At 56.3% G+C, this 10465-nt stretch overlaps 1 protein-coding gene across 4 annotated transcripts; it reads left to right on the top strand.

Moving 5' to 3' along the window:
- The first annotated feature begins 748 nt into the window (after positions 1-748).
- Positions 749-10191, top strand: POFUT2 (protein O-fucosyltransferase 2). 4 transcript variants are annotated; one of them, XR_013975538.1, is made up of 9 exons: positions 749-891; positions 1960-2210; positions 3680-3824; positions 4003-4113; positions 5696-5762; positions 6556-6681; positions 7601-7781; positions 7899-8017; positions 9194-9329. XR_013975538.1 is itself a non-coding variant. In XM_080937879.1 (9 exons), exons 1-9 carry the CDS (start codon positions 761-763, stop codon positions 9345-9347), a joined length of 1290 nt encoding a protein of 429 aa, XP_080794005.1. In that variant the 5' UTR covers positions 749-760; the 3' UTR covers positions 9348-10191. The 4 variants fall into 4 exon arrangements, 3 of the variants coding, with proteins under 3 accessions (XP_080794005.1, XP_080794004.1, XP_080794006.1); XM_080937879.1 differs by having other exon boundaries at positions 7894-8017; positions 9194-10191; XM_080937878.1 differs by lacking the exon at positions 9194-9329 and having other exon boundaries at positions 7894-9183.
- Positions 10192-10465: the final 274 nt, after the last annotated feature.

The following is a 10465-nucleotide window of genomic DNA, read 5'->3' as shown; positions in this document are numbered from 1 at the left end:
TGCGGAGACAGGTTGTCTGTCCCAGAATCTGTATGTTTGCATGTAATACTAACTCCAACACAACATTACACCACCTTCAATGGGGGTCTGTATAAACACCAGCTTCTAGACACTTCCATGGCGATGCAAATTAAACAGCAAAGCCACAGTCACTCCGCAAGCATTTCCAGGAAAACTCAAGAGTTTCGCGGGCACCTCACTACGTCCATCATTCGCGGTCTGTCCTCCGACCCCAAAGCTGCTCTGTGCGCCCAGCTCGGGTCTGGCGTCCGACCCCTCTCCTGAAGGCCAGTGCTCCGTCCTCTCCTGTCCAACTAGGATCCTGCAGAACCAGTACCTACGGCCAGCTCCGCCCACACCCCGGGACCGTACAACACCCGGCAACAGGACTGTCTGGCGTGGTGCTGCTCAGCAGGTCCCGGATGAGGCCAAACGAATTCTCCCTGTCCTCGGGTCGAATAGCGCACCGCGCAAAGCCGACCCTGCGACGCCGCTCCGCCCGTCTACCGCAGCGCCAGCAGCGGAAAGCACAACCTAGAGGGCGCGGGAAGGGCGGGACTACGCTGAGGACACGCCCACCCAAACCACACGCCTCCCGGTAACGCCCACATACCCACGCTCCGGAGGACGTGGAGGCGCGTGCGCACCGTGGGCCTGGTCGCGTTGCCGTAGCTACTGGACTGGAGACGCGCTCCGCCGGGCGGATAGGCGCGCTTCCGGAGCGGGGCGCGGCAGCCGGAAGTGCGTGGCCGCCGGGGCCATGGCGGCGCTCAGCGTCGTCTGCCTGCTGCTGGCAGCCGTATCCTGGCGGCCGATCTCGGCCTCAGGAGAAGAATTTTGGCCTGGCCAGTCGGCGGCGGACATCCTGTCAGGAGTAGCATCCCGCAGACGGTAAGCGCGTCCACGCCGGCCGGGCGGAAAATGGCATCTGGGACAGGGTCGGCAGCGGGCTGGGGGGCAGCGGGGCGGGGCTGCGCGCGCAGGCTGTAGGAGAGAAGGCTGTGTGACCTTCGGGTCGCCCTGGCCTTGATCTGAGCTAGCCGTCTACTCCCGAGAGATCTCTATCAGAAGGTTCGGGGTTGTAGGTGGTGCCCGGCTCTGGCCACCCCAGGCGCCCTGTCCCGAGGCCCATCTTAAGTCCTAGCGAATCAGAAGTTCGTATGGGCTGTCGTGGAGTTGGCGCTCCTTCCACGGCCGTTATTCCCCAAATTGGAGGATAAACAAGATTGGAGGATAAACAAGGGGTCCGGTGCAGACAAACCCAGTGGCGGAAATTCTACATCACTATTTGACTTTCTCAAGTGTCATTAGTGCACTGTGGAGTTTTTCCACAGCCAGTTGGACCTGTGATATCACAGTGGGGCAAAACATTAAGGAACCCAGGTATGGCCAGAACCAAAATAAAATTTCAAAAGTCAGAAATATTGCCATCCTATCCACTCTTTTCGTTTTGAAAATGCTTATTTTTTTCATTTAAAATAATCTTTGTTAATATAACGAAACTGTTGCTAATTTTCAGTAGATGAATGAACACTTTAGCTTCCAACACAGGAACTGTCAGTAGATTTAATTCATAAACCAGATTTGTTCAACCTGTGCCCATTGGCCACATACATCTCAGAATAGCAATGAATGCAGTCCACCATAATTATTGATGACAACAGCATGCCTCATTGCCGGAGGTTTGACACCCACCCCTGAATGAACAACTGGCCTTTTGAACACCTCAGTAATTTTATTTGGGCTGTGAAAGAGTCTTTGGAGTAGACGCTGTGGGAATGGCTGTGGTACTGATTCTTAGGCTTGGCCTCAGAGGTTCCGTTTACATTCCGAATCGTCAGAGTGTGTGTCTGCTGTGGGTACTCATGAGCTCCGCAACTGTTTCTCTCTGTAAGCTGGGAGTGGGTGCCCTGTGAAGGATCCTCACAGCTCACGGCCTATGTCTCGCTCCCTTCTCAGGTACCTTCTGTATGACGTCAACCCCCCAGAAGGCTTCAATCTCCGCAGGGATGTCTACATCCGGGTGGCATCCTTGCTGAAGACGTTGCTGAAGACTGAGGAGTGGGTGCTCGTCCTGCCCCCGTGGGGCCGCCTCTACCACTGGCAAAGCCCCGACATCCATCAAGTCCGGATTCCCTGGTCCGAGTTTTTTGACCTTCCGAGTCTCAATAAAAACATCCCCGTTATAGAGTATGAGCAGTTCATTGCAGGTGAGGCGGGCATCAGGCTGGGAGGCTTGTCTGATGTGGATGGCTGCCTGCCTGGCACTTTCCTCTCGGTCCTGCAGTAGCGCTTTCCTTCCGGGCTTTCTCTAGGGAATCGGGTCTGAAGGCCACGGCAGGTGTGGTCAGTGCTGCCGAGAGAGCAGCTGAAAGGCCATCCTAACGGAGGGACGCGCACCAGCGTGTGTGTCTTGTGGGATCACAACCACAGTGCTGAAGGGTCTTTTGCCTGACCTCTCCCTGCTTTCCTTTGAGAGGAGCCATGTTTTCCTGAGCAGAGGCGTTTATAGGGTTGAGCATGGTTTTGGATAGAAGGCAGATCCTTTTGTGTGCTGCACTGGAGGCCCAGTGGTGTGTGCCAGATCCTCCATGACCTCCGACCCTGCCGGAGACTGCTGCCTCAGGAGGGTCCATTTCCAGAATGTGGATCTCTGCCCAGATCAGATCATTATCGGATGTTCTGTATTAGAGTGGGTCCTGGGAACACGAGGAGCATTTTTTACTTACTTTTTCATTGAGGTCAAAGATGCAAAGTTAGAACATTGTAAGAACCTGCTTAGAACACACCCTTTCCTGGCCCAGCTCCTAGACTTGCTTGTGGGTCCTGGAAAATAAGAGTGGGGGTTGGGTTTTTGGGGTGCTGGACTCACCCAAGATAGCCTGACCTTTGCCCGAGCCTCAATCTCAGGTCCCTGGAGATGCTGTCTCCGGGGGGCAAGGCCAGGGGGTTTCTCACTGTGGGAAAGGCATAGATGACACCCCCCCACCACCACTTGGTATGGCATCTGGTGGCATGGGGCTGAATCTTCCTGCTGCCACCGAACCCAGCCCAGCACTTTATGAATATTTACGAATAGGGCTAGCCCAGCCCAGATCAGTGTGAGGGGAGCTTCGTTAGCTTGGGCCACGGGGTCCATCAGCCATGTGCAGACCTCATGCAGTGTGAATTTAAAGACCCATAAATTGACTTGCCACAATGGGGGTCATTTTCTGCGCAAACCCTCACTGGTACTTTGGATATGACTGGTGGTTCTGGCAAAATGTAGGTGGTAGCAGACAGAAACCTTCCGGGGACTGTCCTCAGTTGGGGGTTAAGGGTAAAGTAGACCGCTCATAGGACATGCTGGGGTCTTGAAGGGTGGGACCAAGCTTTGGAGGGGACATACCAGTCAGGTGTCCTTATGCTGGGGGACAGGGCAAAGCAGTATACAAAAAAGGGGGTGAAGGTAGACCTGCTCCAACGTGTTTGGGTACAGTGAGGAGAAGCAGATAACTAGGAGAGGCCAAAGAGACCCCCGTCTGTCCCCCAGACCCGCATGCTCACACCACTGATTCCTCTGTCTGCTCTGCAAGCTTTTCCAAGCCTTTTTTGGGCTAAGGAGGCCTCAAGTCGGTCAGTGAACACCGTCCCTATGCAGTGCACTGCTGTGTGGCACGGTCTCCGGGGTCTCTTTCAGAGTCCGGCGGGCCCTTCATCGACCAGGTGTATGTCCTGCAAGGTTACGCCGAGGGCTGGAAGGAGGGCACCTGGGAGGAGAAGGTGGACGAGCGGCCCTGCATAGACCCTCCGCTGTACTCCCAGGACAAGCATGAATATTACAGGTAGCGCCGTGAGGCCAGGCTCCCACAGGGTTCACAGACACTGTCCTGAGGGGCTGCCCCTGAGCTCCAGTACATTCGATCACCTCACATGGTGCTAGCCAATGAGCCGTAGAGAGATGGGGCTATGTCAGCTGGTGGGAGCACATAGGCTGACGGATGGCCGGGCTCTGTTTTCCAGAGGCTGGTTTTGGGGCTACGAAGAAACTCGGGGTCTGAATGTCTCCTGCCTGTCCGTCCAGGGGTCAGCTTCTGTTGTCGCTCCTGTGCTCTTAAAAAACACATCTGCTCGGTAAGTGCCCCGGCCTCCCACTGGGATTGCGTTGTATGTCACTTTCCCAGTACCTTGCCAGGCCCCTCCCCGCACACCAGCGGTCTTTGGGATCGATGCCCACAGCCACAGTGGTGCTTCTAGGCTAAGGAGGGGCTGGAGGAGACCGTGTGTCTGAGAAGAAGAACCCCAGAGCGACTCCAGGCTGGGGTTGTCTCCTGTGCTCTACACAGTGGGTGGGGTCTGAACTCCCTGCTCAGTAAAGTCGTTTTACCCCTACACTGCCATTCACCTCTGTCCCAGTGGCCGCTGCAGCCATGGGAGGTACGACATACTTGGGGTTTCCTTTTGCATTCCTCTTTGGGGTGCACTGAGGGTCTTAGCCTGGCTAGGAGTGTGTATGGGGGTGCTGTGAAAAGGTGACAGTGTGTCCAGTGAAGGTAGAGGCATGAACAGGTGTGGGGCTCGGGCTTGGCCGGAAGCCGGAATCTGTTTATTGGCCTTGAGCTCCGGGGCTTTGAAAGCATTGCCTGGTGCTGTTTGGGTCTTCTCTTTTCTGGGAGCCGGGGGTCGTAAAGCACGCCCTGTTTCTGGAACCAGGCAGCTGCAGTAGGTCGGTTGGAAATAGGGGCCACCCAGAAATGCAGGTGGGGCAGGCATAAGAGTCCGTGAGGTTTGTGGGAGGAAGTGCCGGAGTGCCCTGTCCCAGGACTGTTCTCCAGGTATCCCTCCGGTCACAAGGCCTCGTCTGTCCCTCCAGTTCCCTCGGTGTCTCCAGCAGGTAGCTGTGAGCATGCTAACCTGGGCACTCCAGAGCACACGCCTGTCTTCAGGCTCCATGTCACCTCTAAGGCCACACTGGCCGTGCTTCTGACTGCAGGACGCCCAGCCGTGGCCTGGTCTCAGCAGCTGGTGGCAGCAGGCCCGGAGACTGTAGCTTCCCCGTCACTGACAAGCATGTCGCTTCTGGCCCTGACACAATGTGTGTTTTGCACACAGTAAAACTTCTCAGCCTCTTTTGGAAAGACTTCCCTCCGCCCCGCCCTGTGTCACCTCGGTTTTCTTAAGTCCTCCATGTTCCGCTGTGGAGTTTCACTTTCTGTGCTCCCCTCAACAGCGGAAATCCGGTGAGAGGGCAGGCTTTGGTGACGTGTTCGCATCCTCAGTTCCCAGTCCTGTCAGAACAGCATAGTACTATAAACTTGACGCGTGGAGACCGGAAGGGGTGGCCCTCTTCCTTGAGCGAGGTAGTTTGCCTTGCAGCCGGAGCAAAGGAGCTCTTGTGCCTCGTGGGACCCACAGCTGTGTGCCTTGCCCTCTGAGAGGTGTCAGAGCCTAGGCACACCCAACGGACTCCCTAGCCACGTGTTCTGTTAGTGCACTGCTGAGCTTTGTGCTCACGTCCTTGCTTTCTTTCTTTCTGTCCGCTTCCTGCTCCTCGGAGCTCTGCAAGGACATTCGGGGTGTTCTTACTTAGGGTCCCCAGCACCCTTGAACTATCAGGGCCTAAGGCTTTTCTCAGTTCGTGTTCTTGGAAAACACAAGTCTAACTGTTTGACTCTTAGTATCGTTGAAGTCTTTTTCTTCCCTTATTTAAATGCAGGTCTGTGATGTTGGACCGGGCTGAAAACCTGCTGCACGACCACTACGGAGGCAGGGAGTATTGGGATGTGAGTACCTCGCAGCGCTGCATGTGCTCATGTTTTGAAAACGTAACAGCCAGCAGCAGTTTTCAGTCTCCTTGGGCTGTGCCCAGTGGTTTGCCCCACCCCGCAGCGAGCTGTCCACTTTCGCAGCAGGACCCGTGGCTGCCTTACAATGCTGTGTCCCATTGCCTTGTCCCCTCTACATCTGTAGGTGGCTAGGACACTTCTCCATGGGCTGGGGAAGGGAACATTTTGTGCAGGGAGCCCTAACGCCATGAACCATTTCTTCTTGGAGGGGAGCGGTAGCCTGCGTGACTCGAGGACACCGGCTAACCTGGCAGGCGTTAGGCCAGGGGCAGCAACTCTGCTTGCAAAGCATTTGGTTTGCAACAGAGATACAGTCATCCACTTCAGCTTAGGTTAGAACTAATGAAGCCCAAATGGAGCTGAACGGGAAGCTGGGAGCAGGGCAGACACTGAGGTGATGAGGCCGCTTGGTGTTGCTGGCCGAGGGCCAGCCTTGCAGCCTAGACAGTCCAGCTCTAGGGCCGGCTGGGGTGGCCCTCCCTGAGGTGGCCCTACATGAACCTTTCCCGATCTCTGGGTGATATCACTGCTGGGTGAGTGGCAAGGAATTAACTAGGGGTCCCTGTAGTAGACTGTGGTCGGCACAGCAGGAGTCACCTAGGACCCGGCTGGGAGGGCTGAGGAGCCTTGTTGGTGGCGCCTGTGGAAAGGAGGGGCCAGGTGATAGAGAGTGAAGCTGTGACCGCTCATCCGTCCCAAGACCTGGTGACACTCAGCCCTGTCCACGCAGACCCGGCGCAGCATGGTGTTCGCAAAGCACTTGCGGGCCGTGGGAGATGAATTCAGGAGCCAGCACCTCAACTCCACGGACGCTGCTGATAAGATGGCCCTGGAGGAAGACTGGACGAGGATGAAGGTAGCCACGATGTTATTGCCTGAGAAGGAGCTAGGGATGGGCTCGTATCTTAAGTTAGCGGTGTCTGACCTGTGACTGACGCTCCTTACCTGACCTGCAGGGAGGCTGTGGGAGCTGAGCTTCACCGAGTCCTTGTCTTGATGCCGAGTTAGGGTCGTAACTCAGACAGTTACTTATCTTTTTTTTTTTTTTTGTGAGTTTTCAGATTTTGCCCAGCATGGTGGCACATGCCTAGGACCAGTCTTCAGAGGTGGAAAGCAGGGAGGTTGTGGGACCCAGGTCAGCCTAGGCTATGTGGGGAAACCCTGTCTCAAAAAATAGAGACGCGAGAGAAAGGAAGGAAAAGAAGGAGCGGGAAGCCCCAAAGCAGAAGCAAGCAATGAAAGATGAATCCGTCAGCGTTTCCTGCGGCCTTTGCCTGGCAGAGAGGAGGCAGGCCAGCCCACCTGCCTCAGCGCTCCTTCAGGCCTCAGCCATGCATAGTCTGCTCCCAGCTCTATGATTTCTCCTCAAAGCTGGGTTTCCCGTGTTGTCTTTCTCATCGGCCGGCTGGGCGCTGTGGGCACCTCTCCCGTGGCACTGGATGTTAGGACCCCACGGTATCTGCTCTGTGGGCAGTCTGGACTGGTTCTAGGTGCTGTTGCTTAAGCAATACATTAAGTTGCTTAGATACACCTGCCTAGAAAAACATATTAAATAGCTTTATTTCTAGAGATTCATTTTTGCTTATTTTGTCCCAGTGAAGTATTTGTGATGATCGATTACTTGATGGGACATCGATTTCCCCCAGGAAATTCTGCGTGAGGCTCAGTCAGGCCTGGAGGATTGGATGCTTTGGAGAGCGCGGTCCGGCTGCGTTTCAGGATACCCAGGTGAACTCTTGTTCAGCTTCTTTCCAACACGTCCCTGTCTTTTCTAGGTCAAACTGGGCTCAGCACTAGGCGGCCCCTACCTTGGAGTCCACCTGAGAAGGAAGGACTTCATCTGGGGCCACAGGGAGGATGTGCCCAGCCTGGAGGGTGCCGTGAAGAAGATCCGCAGCCTCATGAAGACTCATCAGCTAGACAAGGTGTTCGTGGCCACGGACGCCATCAGGAAGGGTAGGCAGCCCCTAGGCCCAGGCTCTGTCGGGCCTCTCACTCCCGTCCCCGTGACCCTCCACAGTGTGCCTGTTCGTTCCGGAAGGTCAGCAGCCTCTCCTTTCCCTCGCAGAACAGGAAGAACTGAGGAAGCTGCTGCCGGAGATGGTGAGGTTTGAGCCCACTTGGGAGGAGCTGGAACTGTACAAGGACGGGGGCGTCGCCATCATTGACCAGTGGATCTGCGCGCACGCCAGGTGCCAGGGCTCACGCTGCTCTCGGAGCTCCGGGTTGCAGTACTCAGCAGCTGGAGTGGGCGGCTGTGACCATCCGCCTCCCCTGTCCCTGTTTACAAAGCTTCGTTGCTTCCTGAGCCGTAATGTCCGGCCCACCAGTGTTTCCTTGGGCTGCTGGGCACCGTGGGTCTAGGCCCTTCAGGTCTTTTGCACACGCGTCCCTCTGTACTGTACCCCCAGACCTCATCTGCTTTGTCCGTACAAGAGAGGCACTGCCCAGGCTGCTTGGCCTCCTTGGTATGCCTGGGGCCAGAGGCCTCTGCCACTGCTCCAGGAGACCAGAAGGGCGGCTGGCCTTCACCACTGCTCTGTACAGGAGCCTCGGGGTGGGCTCAGGTTGGAATGTCCTGAGTAGAATGTGACATGAGGCCTTCCCCATGGGTGCTCGGAGTTTGCACGGTTGGGGCTAGAAGGCTGCTGTGTGCCCGCCTTGCCCTGCAGCATTGCTTTCCTGCTGCGCTCTGGCCCCCGAGGTCCCTGCTGACACCAGGCCAGCGCAGGGGTAGGCAGGTGAGGGCCTCATCTGTGTGGGTGTTGCTGCCGTCCCTGTCCAGGCATGGCTCCTTTAGTGTGCGTGATGGAGCGCCAGGCCATCCTGTCTCTTTTCCCTTTTAGTGCTCTGAGCTTGCCCTTTCTCTGCCTGGGGTTCTTCCCGGGCTCTGCTAGACACAGCTGTCTCAGCCGACTGCGGCTTCCAGCTGATTGTCGTCGCCTCAGTCAGCACAGCCCACCCGCTGCCTCCGCAGGTGGGGCGGCCTCACGCCCTGGAGTTTCAGAGTAGTTTTGTGACATAGGATCAGCTGGTTACTTAAATGCCATCAGAGGGCTGGGGTATAGGAGTCCGGGCTGGATGCACCGCTCTGTCACCCCCGGAATCTGAAGGGCCCTGGGAGAGGGGCTCCCTTAGCTCTGACAGCAGGTGTGTGGCACCTGCCGTTGTCAGTGTGCCAAGATGGGCACAAGTCCGTGGTGCTGGTTGCGCAGCCAGGTGGAGGTGTGCAAGGCACAGTGGCTGCTGAGGTCTGGACTGATCGGTGCCTGTGCCAGTGCTGAGGGCACCAGAGCCTCTCCCGGGGGGTGGGGGATGTGATCGATGCATCCATCGCCGGTCCCAGGTGACGTCTCGTTGCTCTGCAGGTTTTTTATCGGCACTTCCGTCTCCACATTTTCCTTTCGGATTCATGAGGAGAGAGAGATCTTGGGGTTGGACCCCAAGACGACATACAACCGGTTTTGCGGAGACCAGGAGAAAGTGTGCGAGCAGCCCACGCACTGGAAGATTGCATACTGAGGGCCACCTATCCACCACCAGTCACTCGGGCACAGGGTTCCAGAAGAGGCCCCCACGTGGGTGGCAACCACACATCTAAAGCCCACGTTCCCTTGTGTCCATGGGCCGACATCTGCCACCTTCAGGATTCACAGCTGTCTTCTCTCAGGACCTGAGAACCCATGTCCCCATCACAGATGCCACATGAGTGCTAGTCCAGAATCGGGAGAACATTTGCCAGCTCCGACACAGTCACCTTCCTGAGCAAGTTGGGAATGCCAGGTGCGTGGTCACGCACTCAGGCGTGGATGCGGGCTCCTGAGGTGTTGGGGTGACTGACTATTGAGATCACTTCACACATGGCCACTGTGAGCAGACCAGGTTTCGCCTCAGGCTCCACCTGTGTGGTTCCCCCACTAATTTCCTCCTGGAGTGAACAACTGAGGCACTGTTATCGTCAGAGTGCTGGGGACCTTGGGACAGCTCTTGAGCCTTGCCGGTGACTCCCTCACCTCACATGGGTCCCCAGGCACATTGCACACTGCTGAGAAGTAGAATGGAGAAGTAACAGAAATGTCCTTCAAAAGGCCACCTCTGAGACACACCCTGCTCTATGAAACCCTTTCCTAGGCCTCACGCTATATCACGGGTGGCAGAGTCAGCACAGCCTTGGCCAGGCCACCCCAGGGCCTTGACCTGGAACTTAGCAGTACACCCTCCCCCAGTGCTGTGCACTGAGCAGCCCCCACTCAGCTACTGCCCAGGTCTCCGTCCCAAGCACCGAGGTAGACCCTGAGCACGGATGGCCCTGTGGCCCTCTCGGCTGACCAGGTAGAATCACATATTTATTTTCCATTTGTACATCCAAGCATATTAATAAAATACTTTTTCAAGAAAGCTGCAATCCTAGAAATGGCGCGCCTTTTAAGTTCTTTGTTTTCTTAGGTCAGGGGCTGTATCCGATGTGAAGACATCTACAGCTGTGCCTTCTGGGAGAATGAGGGAGCGTGCCACCTGGCATTGTGCAGCGCGGACCCTCGTTGCGTCCACAGCAGGCAGACTAGCCAGGTGTGATAGGACAGCAGTGTGTCCTGGAGCCCGGGGTTTGGTTTTGTTTGTGGGGATCAGTGTGACCTCAT

The sequence above is a fragment of the Micromys minutus genome, assembly GCF_963924665.1.
Source record: "Micromys minutus genome assembly, chromosome: 25".
In the NCBI taxonomy this organism is placed as follows: Eukaryota; Metazoa; Chordata; class Mammalia; order Rodentia; family Muridae; genus Micromys; species Micromys minutus.
This window is presented reverse-complemented; position numbering and strand designations above follow the sequence as displayed.

Bases quoted from the DNA above. Each gene is read 5' to 3' on its own strand.
- POFUT2 (XM_080937878.1), top strand. From the start codon at position 761: ATGGCGGCGCTCAGCGTCGTCTGCCTGCTGCTGGCAGCCGTATCCTGG. The intron at 3,825-4,002 runs GTAGCGCCGTGA...TCTGTTTTCCAG, and splicing joins GACAAGCATGAATATTACAG to AGGCTGGTTTTGGGGCTACG. The intron at 7,782-7,893 runs GTAGGCAGCCCC...TTTCCCTCGCAG, and splicing joins CACGGACGCCATCAGGAAGG to AACAGGAAGAACTGAGGAAG.